Consider the following 21,976-nt stretch of genomic DNA (forward strand, 5'->3'; position numbering starts at 1 on the left):
TAGGTGGGAGTGGGGATGGCCACACCTCCGTTCACCAAGCGGGTGTAGGGTGTAGTAACAAGAAGAATGTTGTACCTTTTCAGTCTCGCAGGCCCCGAGTGTCCTTGGGGTTGCTGGAAAGCAGAATGTGTTCATAAGCCCCAGAAATCTGTGAGAGCGCTGTCTCTTTAAATATCCAACATAGTCAAGCCGCTTTTTAAACCTACAAAATGGCGGCATCCTCCAGACCGGCAAAAGTCCACAGCTCAGCCCACCTTTCTCTTCACGTTCTCCGCTTATTCCCCAGTCACCGTGCACAGTCCTCCGTGAAGCCCCTGGCTAGCAGGGTGATTTTTAGGTTAATTCTTAAGTCCTACCAGCCCAGGAATCTGTGAGAGCACTGTCTCTTTAAATATCCAAAATAGTCAAGCCACTTTTTAAACCTACAAAATGGCGGCGTCCTCCGGATTGGCAAAAGTCCACAGCTCAGCCCACCTTTCTCTTCATCTTCTCCATCTGTTCCCCAGCCACTGCGCACAGTCCTCCCTGCAGTCCCTGGCTAGCAGGGTGATTTTTAGGTTAATTCTTAAGTCCTACCACCACTTGGGAATCTCCAAGCCGTCTGTGGCTGCCAGACCGCAGCTCCGTGTGTCTCCTTTTTTGGTATTTTCATGCAAATTCTTCTGCTAGTTGGGGTTTAGTCCACTTTTGTATCTTTCCCTTCAAGGCTCAGGGGTGCAAGATTATCTTCTGTGTCTGTGTTAATTGGTTACCCTTTTCTTTGTTGAAGAGGGTCTGTGCAGTCCTTCTGCCTAGTCCGCCATCTTGCCAGAACTCCCAATTTTATATTCTTAAATCTAGTATTTCTTTTATTATCTCTAAATAAAGAAAATCCCACAACCATTGATTTTTCTCTTTCCAAGTCTTATATCCATACCCATGACTGTGAAATAAGTTAACTCTCAGGAGAAAATTTGTATTCCTGCCACCAGCATTTCCTCTATTTCTTCCCCAAACAGCATATACGATATACACATCAATTTAACTGAAATGTAACCAAGAAGAATTTGTTGCCAAACATTTAAAACTAGATTCCAAAAAGAAACATGAATTACTTAAGGGATTATTCACCCATTAGTTTTTACCATCCATTGTTCCACTTCAAAAGGAAAACAATCAGGAATTGGCTAAAGTTCTGCTTCAACGTTTTACAAAGAATCACCTACCTCCCAGACTAATACACATTTGTTGGTTTTCTTCACAGCTTCCTCATCAGATTCTTCATCATCTGGAAAAGACAATACAGGTATGTCTCACTCTAGACTTAAACTAGGGACCACATATTTTAGTTCAAAACAGTATTCAAGGCTGTCCAAATTCCCTTAAATACTGTCACCCTTTTTGTTGGGATCAAATGTCCCCTTTTTTAATAGTCATTATTTTCCCAAAACTAGACTGGAAGATCCCAATAGGCAGGAACATCAATTAATTTACAAACGTTTTTGAGCACCTACTATGCTACCAGGTACTGGGAATAAGGAGGTAAATAAAATATATTCAGTTTACAATAAAAGTTTATTCCAGGCACCTTAGGAGGTAGGCTTCAAATGTCAAGAAGCTAGTCCATTCTCAAGGAGTTTTCAGTTTAACAGGGGAGGAGGGCAGTTGTAAGCTAATGAAAATATCTTAGGAACACTTGCAAAGTGAAATAAAGGCCAATTATAGTACCAATATGTACTTTAAGTATACTTCAAGGAAAAAAGTAAAGGAGGGACAAAGATAAAGCTGAGGAAAGTAAGATTCTTTCCAGATGTTAATGCTAACTGCGGTCTTCAAAGAAAGGAAGAATGAATACTGATGGAAGAATGATGGCAAGGATAATATCACATATAGAAAGAGGTAAGAGAAAGCTGGGCAAGTGAACGAAAATTTATTTTCATGATCAAAGCAAAGAGCTTTTATAGATCTAAAAATCTTTATCTCAGCTCTTTCCAAAAAACAATGGACCACACACACCTGTGGCTTCCAGCCAAACAAAAGACAGGCATATGAGTTGAACATTTATCTGATGTAGATACAATTCCTGGAGAGAACAATCATGGGAGAAAGAAGGGCTGTTTATGCACAGGGAGACAGCTAAGGGGGCAGGAGTGCATGGAGGGATGGACACAGAGAAGAAGTAAGTATCAGGAGGAGGTGGGAGGGGAGTTGCTACATTGGGTAAATTGTAATCAATGTCATGAGACAAAGTGTATGTGAACTGCTATATGGCAAGTGAATTTGCTCCATAAAATTTCACCCAAATCACACACACACACAAAAGGACCAGGTTTGCTGGTCTGATAGAGCCTGGTGGAACTACGGAGACTATGGCCCTTACCTGCCCTTTAGATCTGGAACTGAACCCACTCTCATGGCTGCCAGCCAAACAAAAGACAGGAATATGAGTGGAACCTTTACATTAGGTAGATACGCTCCTTGGAGAGAACAATCATGGGAGAATAGATGGGCTGTGTATGCACACACAGGGAGACAGCTCAGGGGGCAAGAGTTCATGTCAGGGAAGGACACAGGGAAGAGGTGGCTATGGGGAGGAGGTGAGAAGAGCTGTTATACTGTGGGAGATTACAGTCAATGCCATGAGATGAAGTGTTATGTGAACTGTTGTAAGGAAGATGAATTTGCTCTGTAAACTTTCACCCAAATCACATTAAAAAAAAAAAACTTTTTTAAAATCAAAAAATAATATAATGCAACTGCACATATGAATGCAGAACTTCTTAAATTTTCACAAAGTAAATGTATCCATATAACCAGTACCCAGATCTTGGGCAGATAGGGAAACCAGTTTGTAGAATTACTTTATAAAGCATGTAATAAATTCTGTAATGCATACCATGAATGTCAAAATAAGGAACCTTATACAGATAATAAATACCACATGACTATCTATCAGGCTTATAGTCTGAATGGATCTTTCTAAAATTCCTGAATACCACCCTAATGTCAGCAAGAATGTCAGAATGAGAGAATAAGATGAATAAACAGATGCACTATCCCCACCTCCCACAGTTCTCCCACTTAAACCCCCTTCTGCCCCCATTCACCATCTCCCTTCGTGTTTGATGTCTGTTCATCCCACTTTATCCGATGCAGCATAAGTCTCTTAAATTTCTTCTGGGCCTTGGGACCTGGAAATAGAGAAGATGATTTTTTTTGCCAGAACTATGAAAGAAGATGGGGTGGAGAGAACCTCTGAGCTGAGTAGTTGAAGCAATCCCAGGAACCAAATCTTAGGGCCTTCTACTCCAATAAACACATAAACAGAGGTCCAGAGTATTTTACCCAGGTGAGACTCTAATATACTTTTTCTTCTTTTTCCCCATCACACTAATCATTTCTAGGTCTACAGCTGTCTGGGGATAGTCTCTCTCAAATTTTTTCAGACTCACCCCCTTCCACTACTACCACGTTGACATCCTTGTGCAGTACCACCACCCCTGTCAGGTACAGTTGCCCAGCATTGGCCTCAATCTTGAACTTCTTGGCTGGATTGCTCAAATTTCGAACTCTGGAGAAGGGAAAGTTTAGTTATGGCTTTCATTTTGGCATCAGTAGCTGCCTGAATGGAATGGAAAATAAACAGAAGGATCCAAAATGGTTTTCTCTCTAAAATCAAAGGCCTCCGGAGTAAACAAAATATACAAATGTTTAAAAGGCAGAACTGAGTCCAGAACTATTCCCACTTTGCTTATACTTCTTAAAACCCTAGCTTATGCAACTTACAGCAGAGAGCAGGCAATCAAAATGTACTCTAAGAACGAGGGAGAGGTATTTATCATAATCCAAAAACATTTATAATCTAACTGTACATGACAGTGTGAAGAGCTACAAATTCTTTGTCCTCTTGTTGCTTACAATGTAGTCACAACACTATGCATAAAATTTTTCTACAAAGATAAATGAAGAACTATTAATAGCAATTATCTATAGAATGATGCGTGATGCTAAAGGATTGGGGACTAGAGAAGAAACTTTCATTTAGTAAATGCCCTTCTGTATTGTTAGAATTTTTTTTTTTATCTTAGTAAGCACTCTCTACATTTATGATAATGTACCACTTTTATAATAAAGAACCAATTAATAAAAATAAGCACATTTAAAAATTAAGGGGTACACATGTACTCATAAGAGAATAAAATGAAAATATTAAATCAATAAACATTGCAAAGTATGTACAATGTATGAAATACATTTTGGAGAGGAGATCAAAAGATTACTAAAAAAAATATTGGAGTGTGTATCAGGATAAGAATCACCACAGAGGACAGAGATTTTTATGCTTCCTGGAAATACAGAATGTTATTTTATGCTTCACAAAGAATGAAAACTCCTTAGTTCACTGCTTGGTCTGAACAAGTATATACATATTCATTCACTCATCAGAATTAATACTGGTTCACTAAGACTTCAGGGATGAAAGAACCAGAACTCAAAAAATAAGTTCCTACACAAAACGTGTACAAACTATTGAATGTAAAATAAATCTGCTTTGTAAAATACTACCCAAATCAGTTAAGTTTAAAAAAAAAAAGTCCCTCATCTCACTATTATAAAAGATTTTCTAGCTTCTGATTCCCACTAGGATCATTAAAAAAGAGTGGGCACTGGGGTTAGGTATGCTTTTAGACCACACTGATTCTGCCTGAAGCACTTGGAAAATATTTTGTTATTTCTATGGGAAAGGCTGACCCAGTATGGACACCTACCTATATACAGATATGTGTACCCCCTGTGAAATGTCTTCTTTAAGCTTTTTAATTTTCTTGACCTTTCTCTGTTCTGCTGTAAGTTTTCGGGCAGCGTTTGCCTCTTCATGCGCTCTGTCGTGACAGGAAGGACATCCACAAGTGAGAAAGGCATTGAAGATCAGAGGCAGGGCTGAGGGAAAGAGAGAGCAACAGAGGACTCTCTCCTCCCTCCACATATGGATCCCCCAGGAGAGTATGGGAAAGGTACTTTGCCCTGGGTTTCCACCCAACCCCATGGCACTTACTTCTGTCTTTTTGCCATTTGAGCTCTGACATGGGCTTCTACCTTCGTGGGGTCCTGAATAGCTTCTGTTCCTAATACTCGCATCAAATTAGAAATTCTCACTGCAGTAGAGAGAGAACAGCAATTAATCTCTTAAGTCACTTTTCCAGATAGGATAACCTGTCATATTTTCTCTACCAATTCATATTGCTCATCCATTTCAAATCTCTGCTCAAAACTCACTTCCTCCAAAAACCCCTACCTTCATAATCCCATCCAATTAACTCAGCACAGGAAGGTCATACAGTTAATATGAAAAGCTGCTATGCTCTTGAAAATTTTTGAAAGACAATAGAACATTTTACACTCTGATCACAGCATACAGTGAAAATTCCTACATGTAACAGTGCTCACTCAAAATATTACTGATAATGAAAATTATAGTTTTGTTCTTTTTATTACATTTTCATTTTTAATATTAAGAAGTACGCACATACCGGAATATCCAAATATAGCAACTGCTAAAATTTCACGGATGACAGAACCTACCCTCACCATTACAAAAGTCTTCCTAGCTCCTGATTCACCCATGGGTCATTAAAAATAGAGTAGCTAGTGAATATCAAGACCCTTATTTATTTATTTATTATTGTGATTTGGGTGAAGATTTACAGAGCAAATTCACTTTCCATACAGCAGTTCACATACACTTTGTCTCATCTCATTGACCACAGTTTACCACAACGCAACAGCTCCCCTCCCACTTCCTCCCCATAGATACCACTTCCCAGTGTCCATCCCTCCATACTCTCCTGCCCCCTGAGCTGTCTCCCTGTGCATAAGCAGCCCTTCCTTCTCCCATGATTGTTCTCTCCAGGGTGTGTGTCTACTTGAGGTAAATGTTTAACTTACACGCCTATACTTTGTTTGGCTGGAAACCACAGGTATGGGTTCAATTCCAGACCTGAAGGGCAGCTAGGGGCCATAGTCTCAGTGGTTCCACCAAGACCCTTATTTTTTTTAAGGTGAGAGTGTTACATGGTTAATACTTAAAACTAAGTCTTAAATAACACAATGAATCTGTTAACCTGTCATACAAAGGAAAGATAGTAGAGAGCTTAGGGTATTTAAAAAAACAAAAGAAAACAGTGAATGATTCTGTGGAACAGAAGACACCCAAATACAGGGAGACACACCAAAGATATTCTAGAATTAAAGATATAGACTTGCCACCATTTCTTCTCTGCCTCTATGTTACGTACCTTTGGGTTCTGGAGGAGGCATTAGGCCCAGCCTGACTTTCTCTTGTAGTTCCTTCTGTGCTTCTCTCCTTGTTTGCCTCCGAAGTTTCTTCTGTTCTTTCTTGGTAAGATATACCCCCAGAGTAACTGGCGTGTCATTGTCCACTGTCAGGCAGAAATGAGTGTACCAAAGCAGCAAGTATATTAAAGAGATTTAGATGAATATAAATCACATTACAAGGACTTTTAGCCTAAATGTTGTTATTTTTAGGTTGTGATAATAGTAGTTTGGTTATATTTAAAAACAACAGTCTTATCTTATTTAGTGTTCTAACTTGTATTTCCTTTAAGCAGCTGAATCCATTCATGAAACGAAATGTGGAAAAAGGCCCATATAGAAAACAAAATTGGAGTTGCCTTGGTTACTCTAAGTGAAGATTTAAGGGAATTAAGGGGCACCTGGAGTCCCTGGGTGGTGCAAATGGTTAAGGCGCTCAACTGCTATACCAAAAGGTTGGAAGTTCCCATCTACTCAGAGGTACCTCGGAAGAAAGGCCTAGTGATCGACTTCTGAGAGACCAGCCACTGAAAACCCTATGGAGCACAGCTCTCCTCTGACACACATGGGGTCACCAGGAATTCAGAATCAATTCAACAGCAGCTGGTTAATGGTTAGCTGGATGGGGTATCTGGAATCCTACCTCCTGTACCACTATGTCTCAGTAAAACAATTTGAAAATAACTAGCCTACATTACAAAATTTATGTTTTAAGAGTTACAGAGATTGATAAAAATCTTCTGGACTCTTAAAGCAGGTTTACTTATTCTTTTTTAAAAAAACAAATAAAAATTCCACATTCTTCTAATAAATCTAGTTAAGCAAAATTCAGTCATTATTATAACTTGTATTATCTCAAGGTCTCAATCTATTTTCTAACCTTATCAGAGTTACTGTCCAGTGAGTTTACTAACTGGAGTATTCTCTGCTCATCTCAAGTGTGGTGAAAGTGTTAATATCTTTTATGATGTGCATAACCCTCAAAGACGGATCAGTTAATATTATCTCTGCATATGAGGAAATTCAGTGTTCTAAGTGATTTACCCAAGGTATTAAACTAGTTAAAAACATAGCCACAGCTAAACTCTTTTAACTGAGCCAAAAGGTTTTTTTACTACAAAAATGGTAAAGAAGAAGACAAAAAAGATCAAAGAAGAGAAAGGAGTTTAACAGTGATGTACAAGACTGCAGTTGGAGTCAGCACTCTGATAAAATCCCAACTTGTAAAACATCAGTAAGGCTATCTTTAGACAGGTTAGGCCTCAACACTCAATACTCTAGAGCTGCACTTTCCAATGTAATAGCCACTAGCTGTATTAAATTTAATGAAAATGGAATAAAATGAAAACACTTTTTTAATTACTTTCATTAAAACTAGTATAATTTGGTTTTCAAGCTCAATAGTCACATGTGGAGAGTGACTACTAGACTGGACAGCACAGATATAGAACAATTTCCATTGTCGTATAAAGTTCTGTTGGATAACACTGTAATAGAGACCTGACTGAATAATCTGTACATTACCTGGAGGATTGAGCTGGGCTGGGTGTTCAACAAGATTTGTGATTCCAAAATAATCTTCTCTCTTGGGATTTTCCTCTGTACTAAAATTGGAGGAAGAAGGGTAAACAGGATATATGGGTAGAGATGATTTTTCTGAGGGAGTCTCAGAAACCCAATGAAAGAAAAATCCACTATCGATAATGTATTCCAGCCCCTTTTAGCATTTTTTTAAAAAAGATTATTTATGACTCCTCCATTAATCCAAAAAACTTAAAATAACCAATACAACATATTCTTTACAAATATATTTACTTGTGTACAGTTACCTATTTCTTCTGGATTTAAAAAATTTTATTTCACTGAGGAGAACCATCTCTCCTATTGTAACTATATTCTTATTTAAAGGTATTACAAACTCACAGGTCAAAACCATTGGGGATGATATAAGAGTCCCACCACTCAATTTCAGGGATATCTCCTTCCTTTAACTCTTTCTTAGGGGCAATGAGGGCCAGTTTAGTTGAGGTATGGATGCCTGTTTTTCGAGCTGCCTGTGAGATCTCTGCTTGCAGCTTTTCCAGTTGAGCCTAAAGACAAAATAAACCGAAACAAGAAGATAAACAGGAGTCTTAGAAAACAGGGAAGTGGCAGAATCTGGAATTCTTTTGTACTGAACATTTTACATCTAATGCAATGAATTCATGGTTTCTGAATGTTCAGAGGAAAATGCTATTCTCCTTTATTTCATCCTTTACTTAGTTCATTTACATACATCTCTCACTCTCACCTCTAGCCCTTTCCCACAGTGATCTTGCAGCAAATACACAAAAAAGGAATCCAATGAACAACACCTCATTCTGAGAGGAAAGAAAGGAGAAGGGAAAATTCACTGAATATACAGTAAATTCAACTCTCTAGGTGTGTGGATTCTCTACAGTAAGTTTTCACTCTAGGCTAAATTTCCTGTCACCCACCATCTTCTCAATTGCTTCCCTCCACTGTCACCTGTATTCTGAGAATCTACAAACTCAATTTCATTTTCCCCTAAGTTGAATGTAATGAGGAAGGGAAATCCATTAAAAGCCCAATTCCAGGAGTTCTAGGAATAAACAAAGTATTTTAAAAATTATTCACTGCTTTAAATAACCCGTTTATCTAATTCCCTGAAACAAAGAGAATCGAGCTGACAGTATTTTAGGGCTGTGTTCAACTTCCTCTGTCAGCTTCCTAACTTCTTATAAGTTGTGGGTTATAGTCTATGCCAGATACCTTTGTCCGTAATCGTTGGGCAATCTTCTCAAATTTGCCTTTGTCATGGAATTTAAAAGTGCGTCTCTGGCGTTGGGAAGGGGCAATTGAGACTCGGGGGTCAAAAAACGTATTGGACTCCATGTCTTCTGATGGTTTTTCTTTTAGCTGTTGCTTGAACTGTTCCCTCTTCACAGCACGAATATTGGCCTTCAGAGTAGGCATGCGGTGTGTCAGCTCAATTTCTTTGCCTGTTGCATCTACAGTGCGACCCTGCTCATCTAGAATCAGGGGTGTAGGCTTAGTTTGATCTTTTAACTCCACCTTTCTGAAAAACAGCCCACAAAGAAAGAAACCTCTTATGGAGCAATAAGGCAACCAAATAAAAAACAGAAAATAAAACAAGTAACATGTTGATTGAAAAACACTTCTCAAACTAGATAGCTGATGTATCACAATCAAATGAAGTACATTTACAAGTTATAGTGATGAGAATTTATAATGCTATCTTTCCTTATTCTTGAGTCAGACATTAGCACCAGACCAATTGTAGGTGCTAAAAATAAGGTCTATCATCTATACAGTTGTGGAGAAGCCCCAAATCTGGTCTCACTCAATGTGGTCTAATGGTTTAAAGCTCTGGTTTAGAAAACAGGAGACGTGGTTCTAGTCATAGCCCCAATACTGGATGAATAATCTTAACTTCAATTGTAGGTTTTGAAAAAAAAAAAAAAGCAATATACCCTGCAACAAGGAAGAGAATAAATTCAATTGGTATTTACCGGTGCTATATAAGAAACACAAAATCATTGAAAAATCATTTGGGTTCTTTGGAAGAAGAAAAGCAGTGACATTTAAAGGTTATTTATTGCTTTTCAAGCTTCAAAAATGATAGTGGGTTCCACGAAATACTCACGGGGGAGCAATGCCCATGGCATGGAGATTGGCAAGGCCCACCATGTTGGCATTGCCAATGAGCCCTGGCTTCAGGGCCAGCTGGGCTTGGATACGGGCTTGTAGTTCAGCTGCTTTTCTTGCCTTCTCAATGGCATCATTCATGAAGGTGGCAGCCTGTGAGGGTTGAATAGTGTTGCCAATTGGAAGTCGCTCTGGTTGGGAGGAAGATGTCGTCTTTGGCTGTGAGAAAGAGAAAAAGAGATCTGAAGACAGGCAAATAAGAGACAGACACACACACAGAGTCATGGAATGGTAAATTATAGTAGGTGGTGGTAGATGCAATCACTTTCTGGACTCTCATTTGAGTGGACACCAAGAAATTCTGTACTACAAATTTTTCTTTTTAGAATAATGTGGGTACAATACCTGAGGTGTAGGGGGGCTAATGAAGCTCAGCTGTTTTTTCCTCTCCTCAATTTGCCGTGTTGCTGCCTCCATCATCTGTTTGATCTGCCCTCAGGAAAATAAGAGTTGAAAATTATTAATTACTCTTTTTCCTTCACCCATACAGGTTCCTAAATTCAAACAGCTTCAGGTTGCTACCTGGACCTCAACACTCTAAAGACTTAAATTTTCTATAAACTCCATTGTATTCTGCCTGTATCAAAGGCTAGAAACTTCAGCAAATGTAAGTCTCCAAAGTCACACACTGGAATTTTTCAACTCACCTTCCCAAGGCAAGACTGGCATGTTAGGTAGCTTGATGATTAAAACCTGATATTTAATCTTAACATGCCACTTAATGCCTGTGTGACCTTCCACAAGGTATTTAATCTTTAAGCCTCCAAGTGTCAAAAGAGGGGATAATATCTATCTTATATAGGGCTATTGTGAGCATTAAATTACACATGCAAAACTCCTAATAAAACCTACACAAATTATTGTATGTAACCTTTTTTTTTGTTTGTTTGTTTAATATCCTTGAACTCCCTGAACTGGTTCCTGAATTCTTAGTCTAGGAAACCAGAGATTATAGTTCAAAGACCTGCTCCCTAGTTTCTATAAACCTCTTCTTTTGTCCTAAATAAGTTTGGAATGATAAGCTTTGAGGATGTAGTCAAATAACTCCTTTCACTTTCTAAAAAAGACCTGATCTCAAGGTCCTTCAAGATATTTTTAAAATCTTTTAACTTTTTTTTTCCCAAGTAGGTATTTAGATAGGTCAAAATGCAGAAAGTAGCAAACAAAAAACATCCATAGCTGTCACAGCAATTCCAACTCATAGAAATCTTATAGGACAGAGTAGAACTGCCCCATAGGGCTTCAATGCTGTAATCATTACAGAAGGAAACTGCCACATCTTTCTCCCAGAGTGGTTGGTGTATTCATGGGTTCAAACCACAAACCATTTGGTTAGCCACCAACTGTTTAAAGACTGCGACACCAGGGTTCCTGGGGCAAAAAGTACAAATGGATATATTGTGAAGTCTTCCACTTCTATTCTCCATAAAAAATATCATCATTAGCTTCGTTCCTTCCAAAAGTATTTTATGCATATATAAGCGATACATACATAAACACACACACACGTATGTTCAATTTCCCATCAGCAAATTTTAAATGGTATAAAAAACATTTCTTATATGCCATCATTATTTAGGTAACCATTTTAAAAAGGTACTTCTTGTTCAAAAATATGAAGTCAACTATAAATTATTTATAAGCAGATTATATCTACACTGCATTACATCTGGAAATTCTTCTCCTGCACTATCAAGCCAAGTTCTGATTATTACAATTAATTTTCTCAATAACTCAATAAGGTAGATAACTGGACAATTAATAATGTATGTAACATATACAGGTCACTTCTTGCCACATTGTAGACATTCAGTACATGCTATTTCAAAAGCCCTCAAATGGAATACTCCTAGTTAAAATCAAGAAAGGTTAAAATATAAAGCAGGAAATAAAACTTCTTCAATGATAAACACTAATTCAAATCAAAATCAGAATCTATCTGGACCCACGTACACCTTGCTTCAACTCATAAATCACTTCGCTTTCAGTCCCTAATTACTAACCTGGAGCTTAGTTAGCATGCCAGGGCTCTCTGATGGAGGCCCAGGGATCACCTCTGGCTCCTCTTCCACCTCCTCAAAACGAGGTATCCGTCGCTTCTTTACTCCTGATGATTCCTTAGAGATCTCAGAGTCATCACCAAACACCTCCTGAGGGAACCCAAAATAAAGAAGAATTGTCTTCCTGTCCATAGGAAAAGGGGAAAATTCATCCTAGTCCCTACCAGTATTTTGTGGCTTTTCCCAGGGGAGTATGACACAACCTTGCAAATGGCTACTTGCCAGAAGCCAGGGCCTTCTAGACCCTCCAAGTGGACCATCTGCCCCAGCTTCATCATTCTCCTACTTCAGTCAAGCAAACTTCATCCCCATGTTCTTAAAGATGTCCCCATCTCAAGGTCTTTGCAAACACTACTGCTCACAATTTTAAGCCCTCCCTCAATTTTCCCACAACTCCCGTTCCAAATCCTGCCTAAAACTCACCTCCTCCAGGCAGTTTTCCTCATTAGTAACCTCAGCCTACTCTGATCAAACCTTTTTGTTTCACAGCCTCTCAACACTCAAAGAGTTTTGTTCATAGCAAGTTAAATTACATTGTTGATATTCTGTTTGCCACGTGTTAAGTCTTTCAATGTTAGTACTTTCTCCCAACTACAGTCTAAGCTCTTCCAGGACAGGGGCTTTTTCTTTTTACCTTGGTATCCCCCAATAACACCTTGTTTTCACCAAACAATGGTAAATCAAATATGTTGACTAATTTGAAAGGTGAATTTAACAGGACCAAGAGTGGCCAACTGGAAGGGACAATGGGAAAAAGCAAATGTACACACCGGTGGTAGGCTTTGGGTGACATCCCCTCTTCACTAGGAGGGCTCGTGTTTTGCAAGGACATATCCTCAGCCAGGGGCGAGCGCTTCCTGGAACTCCTACAGTTCAAGAAAAAGGACTCTCCCATAATATATTGTGTGGGGTGGGGACCTGAATGGACCAAAAATGGGACCCGAATCCCAAAGCTATCTAGACACCTCCTTCAAGAAACCATTTTTGATTAATCCCACCCAATGTAGTCACCTCATTCACAGCATGCCCTAGACACTAATACAGTAGCATGCTTTATCACAACATAATCTTCACTGCACAGATCTGTGTATAGTGTGAATCAATCATTTCCCCCTAAATATAACAGAATTTAATATAAGTCTGAAAGTCTACAGTCAACCCACAAGGTAGCTATAAAATGTACATGAACTTACTATTCATATTTTGTAATTTGTGATTGCATTTTATTGCCCTCCCCCCAACTGCAAAGTCTTTTAAGGCAAAGACTATCTCTCATTCCTCTAATCACCCTACAAAATACCCTAAATACAAAAGGCACATAAGTCTCTGTTTCTTTTCATTCTAAAGGCTGACCAGGGGATGAAGCAAAATTGCTTATCCACTCTTTGTGCCTCAAGAAAAGCAATGAGATAGCCAAGGTATCAAAAGTACCTTGAAAGGTTTGATGGGTGTCATAGAAAGATTTTTTTTTTTTTAAAAGAGATACAGAAAGAAATGAGATTAGAGATCAACTACTCTAATATTATAAGAGGCTCATGATCAATTAGTGACTATAGAACAGAAAGCACAGTAAGTAAGGGGTTTTTGATGACCACTGCACTGGTTCCTTTAGGTATCCTACTCATGGGGCCAGATGACCCATACTGTGCTTTATAATGAATGGTAGGCTCTCAAGACTCATAATAAATAATAGTTTATGTATTCTATCTATAAGTCCACTGCAGAGAAACCTCTCTAAAGGAGAAGCAATGAGATCTACAGCTCAAGTAGGAATGGAGTCATACTCTGAAGCAATATATTAGGCTTCAGGTAAATAAAAGCATAAACTCTTAAAGCAATCAATTTATAGGTAGTAAGGGGGAAAAAAAGGAGACCTAAGTAGACATGAGAACCAAAACTCCTAATCATATATGAAAAAGAACAAAGCTATCGATTATTTATTTGGAATATCCCAACCCATGATGTGCTTAGGTGTTTTATCATCATAAGATGGTGATAATGTTAAGTTCACCCCCTCTACTTTAATGCCTAAGTACCTCTCTTGAACATTAGATATTCTAATAGTGGATACTGAAGAGTTGAGCAAGGTAAGTTTGGCAACATTATTACCATTCAAAACACTCCCAAAACTCTTTAGATAGTTAACTGTAACCTACCTTTAGCTCTCGCTTTCTGCTCCTGTCACTGCTAGACTTGGAATGCCTAGAGCTTCGGCCTTCCTCCACAGCCTCAAACAGTTTGTCCACAAATCGGAGAGTAGAATCATCAAGGAAAGGTTTCAGATGGTCTGACAGGGGGAAAAAAAAAAGGTGACAAGATTGAAACTTAAGAACACTTCACTAATACTAAACATATTAAGACACCAACACTGGAATTTTATCCCCAAGGAAATAAATGTAGGATTCCTGTAAATACTCTTACACTGTATGAGGTTGTCCTATGAGGTAAAAATAGTTATAATTTTGAGTAGGAAGTAGCAAAGCCAAAGCAACCTATTTAGGCTGAGCATCAAATCTGAGGATGAGTATCAATCTAACTTTTCTCCAACAGCAAATGATAGGACAACTACCATTATCAATCTCCCTTAATCTTTTTCATGTCTTTTCAAAAGAATTCTATATGTTTAGATGTCAATCTGAATATGCAAAGAAATATCTATCTGACTTTAGTGTATTTCTTCAATAAATGTAACTTAGGTGACTCAGTACAGTGGCCACAGGAAGTCCCAGTCTGAGATTCAAAATATGCCACAAATGATATAAAAAATAAACAATAAGAGCAAAAGCAAAATTATTTAGACTATTTCCATTATAATGCAGGAGGAAATAAAATGTGGCCTAACCTTTTTTGACATGTTCCCAACAGAAAGAGACTTTTGGGGAAGTTCCAAGCAGAGTCTGGGGTCATCCAAATGCTAGGTCAAAAGGTGCAGAAAGGTACATACCGGCTGCCTTCTTCTTGTCCATGCCCTTCCCCACACAATTTAATGCTGCTGTGACCACTGTGGGCTCTGAGAAACCCAGCACCCTCTTCACTGTCTTCTCTATCCATGGTTTCAGTTCATCCAGCTCCCTCTTAGACAGTGCCATTCTTTGGGGAAAAGGGAGAAGGATCACTCAAATGGGACTTAATATTGCACCTAAAAAGAAACCAGCAAAGAGTTAAGTTAGAGGACAGGAAAAAACTATTATTTGAATAATAGTATATCAGGAATACTTTCTCCAACCATATTCTCAATCCTTAGGCAAGTTCCTCCCCTTGACCTGAAGTTAAAACTTCCCAAGGGCCAGATTTGAAAGCAGAAAGAACTAGCTATCATTTAATTTTAACCCTAACTCTGTAATCATCAGTGAAATCTGTACAATAAACAAACAAGCAATCTCTGCGATTCACCCAGTCTGAGAAATTAGTTCCAACTTTTTTTTGATTCTATCACATCAACAGGAGCTGGCAAATACACAACATGAACATGAGACCAAAAAAGCCCCTCCAGAGGGCTTTTCTACTCTTCCTACTTTTAAGGAGGCATTCCCCAACAGTACTTTGACCTATAGATTTCCCTTTTTTTCTAAAATTTTTAAATTGTGATTTGGGTACAAGTTTACAAAGCAGATTTGTTTTACACTGGATTTCCCTTCTTTTAAGGAAAGCAAATAAAGGAAGGTTTATCCAGGTTAGTGATGCTGTATTAGAGCTCATAAGCCTTCACGAATGTTCTGCCACATTTCTCTGTAGTCATATTCATCCCAGGGGGAATTCTGCACCAAAGAATCAATTGTCTCTCATGTTCTACTTGGTCTCTGACAGCTGACTTGATCAGAGTAATCATCCTGGATGCACTCTTTCTCCTTCTTCACGCTATTCTACTCTTTAGCTCAGAAAAGAAAACAGAATTAGAAAGGTCTCTTGTGGGACAAAGAACTTGATTTGGCCCTTTGACTCTTTCTGAAAATAACTCAAGCAATTAAGATGTCTGTGTTTTCCAAAATAGCCAAGCAAATAGGGCTACATAGGCTCCCACACCTGGCAAACTTCAGGAAGGGAAGAGGACCTGATGCACAATGACTGACCATAATTACTCATTAAGGCCTAAGTCATGCATACTCACGGAGGTCCCAATGACTAGAGGACCCTAGACCTTGGAGTGCACTCTTTGGGACCGCCTGGATTGGTGAGAATATCCATGAATGGAAGAGGGTGACACATCCCTGGGGACAACAGATCCTTTCCAGTTCTAATACATGGGTAACAGTAAGTATAGGTAATAGACTACATGAACTTTGAGCCCTTATGGAGAACTAACAAACTCACACAGGCAATGACCCAAATTAACAAATTCCTCTGAGCCAGTAAAGAATCATTTTGTGTAGATCCAGCTCTGGGTGGCTGGTGGTCAGGAAAAGGCTGCAAGGACAGTTGGTGAAGAAGGATAGACTCCTTCTAGCTTGTGACCTAGTCCCAGAGGACTAGGGAGAGGCAGAGGGAGAGGGAGGCAAGCTGGTCTGAAGTTCAGGGAGTTGTGCAGACTCCAAACCTACAGATGGTCCACTATGACCTGGCCTGAAGTAGCCAAGGATGTTCTGACCCAGCTCAAGGCTGCTGGGCATGAGGTATTACCTAATTCTGAGTGGTTAGTCTGAGAAAATTAGTGCCATGTGAAGTGGCTGGTGATCAGTGATTACAGTGGGTTTGTTCACCTTACCCCTTTTATAGTGCAGTTTGTAGAGTCGGAGTTGTTGCAACTCTCCACAACAAATCTTTAACTTATTATAAATGTAAATTAATATAATTTGTAACATTATTCATGTTTACATTTTCATTTTGTATCTAAATCTCAGATCTCCTCATGAGATAGACAAAATTTAGTTTCTCTGACTGTTTCCATATTACCTAGAAAACAGTCAATATACTGCATGGACCTCAGTTTCCAAGCAAACCTCCCAGCAGTACCACCCATCTGGGAGTCAATCTTGCAAGATGTTTCAAGACATCTTTTCTCATAAAAAAATAGTCTGTTTAACTTCTACATCCTTGACAGCTTCACCCTGCACAAGATCTCTTGCCAACAGTTCATTTAATTATTTTATAATGAAGTGAAGTTAGTAGATTACAGTCATGAAACCAAGGGAGAAAGACTATATAAAAGCAGAATATGTGCTTCAGTGACAAGTTAAATAACTAATTCCACAGTGGCTCCATTCTCCTACAATGAGATAGCAGTATAGCCTATCAATAGCTACATATTATTGGTTATTGTTAAGTGCCCTTGAGTCACTTTCAACTCAAAGCTACCCCACGTGACAGAGAAGAACTGCTCCATAGACTGTAGTCTTTCCAGAAGCCAAACTCCAGGTCTTCCTCCCATTGCTTAACTATTGTGCCACCAGGGCTCCTTCTTTAACGCATTAATTGTCCATTAATCAAAAGAAAGATCAGAGGCATATCCAGGTACCACATAGGGTACAAATCTCTGGGCATGAGAGTGAAATTAAAAAAAAAAAAAAAAAAAAAAGCTCAACAGGATAGAACACTGACCAGCTTGGACACTTCACATTTACTATTCCATTAGCACTTGGGCAAATTAATTCCTCTGAACCTTAGTTTACTCATCTTACAAAATGAGGATAACTGCCCTAGCTACATCACACTTAATTCATTCAACAAATACTTTTTGAGCAATTACTAAGCAGTGTACTGAGCACTGAGGATACAGCAGTGAAGAAAACAGATAAGAATGTGCACCTTAATGGACTTCACGTCCCACTAGAATCAGACTAGAAAACGGATGCAATTTGAAAACCAAAGCAATAAATTAGGTACCGTTATCATTAGATGAAATGCATGCCCAAGTACTATAGTAGCAAATGTATTCAAAGTTCAACCCAATCCTCCATAAGATGATGGACAAACCAAACAGCCAATAGACAGAAATAAATATTTCCAAGAGTACCTAGTTTTAGCACTAGACAAATGTACGTGACAAATGTGCTTTGTATGTAGGGGTAGTGCTTGAGGTGTGGAAGGAGGAAGGCAGAATGATCCCTAAACGAGCAGATAACAGATTCCAATCTTCTGAAAGAATTCCCTACTCCATGCTCTTCTTGGCTGCAACTGGAGTTTCCCTCCTGAAATCCTCATTCTTCTATTTTTACTCTTTTATCTTATTTGTCTTAAACTCCAACCCACCCACTACCACACCTTGTTAAACTTCTCGTCTCAAAGCTAGTCTCCCCATCCCGTCCCCTTCTCGCCCCCACCCTTTGCCTCTCAACACCACCATTCCCACTTCAACCTCTTCTCCCACAGAACCTGTACTTCGCTCAGTTTTCTTTCCGCGAAGTCTTCCCGCCCCGGCCCCAGTTGCTCGGACTGGAGGATACCCTCTTTGGGCCCGGGGCCACTACTCACCCCACAAACTTCAGCCCCTGAGACGGAGCCCGAACGTTACACCGGAACCGGAAACCCTCCGGTCGCCGCACGGCTTGCCGTCGCTACCGCCACGGCCGCCGCCACGCCGCGGTCCCCCAACATGTGACCAGGGAGGGCCGGGCCGGGGATTCGCGCAGCCGTAGTTGCTACTTTGCCCGCGGCGGGACGCATGCGTGGCGGGACACTTTTTTTTTTTTTTTTAATTTCCCCATTCCAGTTCTTTACCTTCGATTTTCCCTGCTAAATCTATCACCTAGATTAGTGAAAACTAATATCCTCTGAAATCCGACTGCTAGCACTTTTCTTTATGTGGAGCATAAGTGCGCTAAGCTAAAGTTAAGCTAGAACTGAGAGTTTCTGTGTTCCGCTCAAGGACGGCCTTTATGGTAGAAAGTAAAACCTCCGCATAAGTCTTGATCTCTACCGTTCGCTATCCCTCAGCTTGTGCCAGAGATGGGGAGGGGGGATCACGATTGTAAAAGGTCTCTGAAGAAAGTAGCCCCCTTCCGTGACTTTGTTTCATTTATTAACTAAATATTTATTGACTGTCCATTACTATTAGGGGTGTCTGGCACCCTCAGAGTTGTAAATCGCAATGATTTAAGAGTACGAGCTCTAAACCTAGACTTCCAGGATTTGTATTCTGACCATCCTACTCATTAGCTGTATGGCATCTTAAACCTCCTGTGCTTTGTTTCCTCATCTATAAAATGAGATACATTAAAAATAATAACAACAAAACACCCTACCTTACATAACAGCTGTGAGGATGAGTAAATGAAGGTAACACACTAAAGATAGTGCTTCTCAGAGTTCAATAAATGGTAGCTACACACACACACATATTCCAATTGCCTACATAAATGTAGGGGGCAATAGTTCAGTGATGGAATTCTGGGTTCAAATCTCAGCCAATGCACTTCATGCACAGCCACCACCAGTCTGTCAGTGGAGGCTTGAATGTTAGTTACTATGATGCTGAACACGTTTCAGTGGAGCTTCTAAACAAAGACAAACTAGGAAGAAAAGCCCAGCTACCTACTTCCGAAAATCAATAAAAACCCTATGGATCACAGCTGTCTGATCTGCAACCCATCATGGGGATGACACTGGATGGTGAAGAGTTTCATCGCATTGTGTATGTGGTTGCCATGAGTTGTTGGTGACTCAACAGCAGCTAACAGCAACAACACATAAATGTATAATAGACATCTCAACCTTAGCATGACCAAAACTTGAGTTTATGATGACTCTCCCTACTAGAATGTAAACTTCCTAAGGGCAGAGATCATTGTTTTATTCATTGATATACTGTAAGTGCCTACCACACCACCTGGCACAATTAAATACTTAAACGTTTGAATCAGAAGATCCCCGGGTAGTGCAAATGGTTTGTGCTCAACTTCTAACCTAGAGGTTGGTGGTTTGAACCCACCCAGCTGCACCAAGGAAGAAAGACCTGGCAATCTGTTTCCATGAAGATTACAGCCAAGAAACCCCTATAGAGCAGTTCTACTCAGTAACACATGGGGTCACCATGAATGAGAATCAAGTCAACCACAATGTTCTTTTTGGTTTAGTTGAATTAAAGGCTGAATCTTTTCCAATAGTGAGTCTTACAGGCCCCAGCACCTGCTGAAGTCTGTTTTTTGCCTACAGGATGAAAATTTCTTAAGGGCAGGAATTGTATCATGTAGTTTGATTCCCAGGATCTATGATAGTGCCAGAACCATTAAGTAAATATTCGATAAATGATAAATGAATATGACCTGCCAGTATTGCTCTTTTCATTCTATCAATAACCTTGTATTCTTCCCTTTCTTCAAAATGAAGCTCTAAACTTACTAAATTCTTTAAACCAATGAATCTAAAAGCATGTGTGGGCAAAGTGTAGTTTGAAAAAGTGTCCAGTATTATGACAGAATTTCACATTTGAAAAATGAAAAAAACTCGTTTTCAGACTACAAAATACAGAAACTAAGATTCCATAATACTTTGATTGTTAAAAACATAACCAAACCCACTCCCATCAAGTCGAGTCTGACTCACTGTGACCCTACAGGGCAGAGTAGAACTGCCCTATAGGGTCTCCAGGGCTGTAAAACTTTACTGAGGCACCAGCTCATCCTTCTCCTGTGGAGCAGCTGGTGGGTTCAAACCAAATGCCTTAACCACACTGCACCAACAGAGCTGCTTTCTCGGATGGTAGGCTCACCAAAAATTGTAGCTATTTTCTAGGACGTTATGATTAGAATTTCCCAGGGACCATGTGATTTTGTATATATAAGCTGGTTTTTAAAAGTTTGACAAATACACACCAAAACCTATCTTTCCCAATGGGGCAACATGATAAAATAAAACCTGGCTTTGAGTACTAAACTTGGTAACATTGCTCAGCTCAGTCACACCTGTTTCCTCGTTGTCTCTACAGCACCTAAAACCAATGTCTCTCTTGTAGTATCTACTCAAAAAGTCTTTTAAATTGTGAATGAGTTCCAATTTTTCAGGGTAGTTGTAAATTTTTAATTTTGCTTCAGTGCTTTTAACAGCCTGGGTTGAAATTTCCCATAGTCGCTAGGCTAGGTGCCATGGAATCTATTCCAACTCACAGTGATGCTACATACAACAGAACAAAACACTATCCAGTCCTGTGCCACCTTCACAATTTCCCATAGGGAAATATTTTTTCTAGAAACTGATTTTATTCCCAATTTTTAAAATCAGATGAGTTTAAATTCTTTCCCAGTTACTAGCTGTGACTCCTCAGGGTAACTTAACTTTTCTGAGAGTGTTTCTTCAACTATAAAATGAGAAGTCTATTCTTCCAAAGGGTAGAGTGAGGATTAAATGTAACATGAAACACATTTAATACAGAATTATTGTTAGGTACTATTCCCCAGGGACCCTATGTACAACAGAACACGATACTGCTAGGTCTGCACCATCCTCACAATCACTGCTATGTTTGAGCCCACTGTTGCAGCTACTGTCAAACCATCTCATTGAGGGTCTTCCTTTTTCTCGCTGACCCTCTACCAACATGTCCTTCTCCAGGGACTGGTTCCTCCTGATAACATGTCCAAAGTATGTGAGACAGAAAAAATATTGCCATATGTTCCTTCAAGAAGTATTTGAGGACCTAAATGCTGGGCATTATACTGTTGTTGTTGTTATTTGCTGTCGAATCAGACCCGACTCATAGTGACCCCCTCCCTGGGTTTCCGAGGTGGTATCACTACATAAGTAGATTGCCCAAGCTTCCTTCCAAGGAGTGGCTGGTGGGTTTGAACCACTAGCCTTCTGGTCAGCAGTCAAGTAGGCACTACGCTACCATAGCTCCTGGGCATTATACTAGGCAATGGAAACACAGTGGTAAAGAAAGGCAGACCCATATGTACTATGACAGTAAATGCAAGATGCAAAAAAGGGTACCTGATAAACATACC

General features: G+C 39.4%; 1 protein-coding gene across 1 annotated transcript in view; it reads right to left on the bottom strand.

Annotated features, from left to right (window-relative positions):
- Nucleotides 1-15,190, bottom strand: part of PRPF3 (pre-mRNA processing factor 3) — a 20,994-nt gene extending 5,804 nt beyond the window's left edge. Inside the window, exons 1-14 of the mRNA XM_007950950.2 lie at nucleotides 15,046-15,190; nucleotides 14,258-14,388; nucleotides 12,045-12,191; nucleotides 10,387-10,470; nucleotides 9,980-10,200; nucleotides 9,085-9,391; nucleotides 8,236-8,402; nucleotides 7,837-7,916; nucleotides 6,276-6,419; nucleotides 5,036-5,135; nucleotides 4,749-4,862; nucleotides 3,432-3,550; nucleotides 3,087-3,170; nucleotides 1,206-1,267 (exon numbers count right to left, since the gene is read on the bottom strand). Coding sequence (XP_007949141.2) covers nucleotides 1,206-1,267; nucleotides 3,087-3,170; nucleotides 3,432-3,550; nucleotides 4,749-4,862; nucleotides 5,036-5,135; nucleotides 6,276-6,419; nucleotides 7,837-7,916; nucleotides 8,236-8,402; nucleotides 9,085-9,391; nucleotides 9,980-10,200; nucleotides 10,387-10,470; nucleotides 12,045-12,191; nucleotides 14,258-14,388; nucleotides 15,046-15,190 — 1,905 coding nt within the window. The remainder of the gene's footprint in view (nucleotides 1-1,205; nucleotides 1,268-3,086; nucleotides 3,171-3,431; nucleotides 3,551-4,748; nucleotides 4,863-5,035; nucleotides 5,136-6,275; nucleotides 6,420-7,836; nucleotides 7,917-8,235; nucleotides 8,403-9,084; nucleotides 9,392-9,979; nucleotides 10,201-10,386; nucleotides 10,471-12,044; nucleotides 12,192-14,257; nucleotides 14,389-15,045) is intronic.
- Nucleotides 15,191-21,976: the final 6,786 nt, after the last annotated feature.

This window comes from Orycteropus afer, unplaced genomic scaffold (genome assembly GCF_000298275.1).
Source record: "Orycteropus afer afer isolate SDZICR_OR568_19922 unplaced genomic scaffold, OryAfe1.0 scaffold00290, whole genome shotgun sequence".
NCBI classification, from domain to species: Eukaryota; Metazoa; Chordata; class Mammalia; order Tubulidentata; family Orycteropodidae; genus Orycteropus; species Orycteropus afer.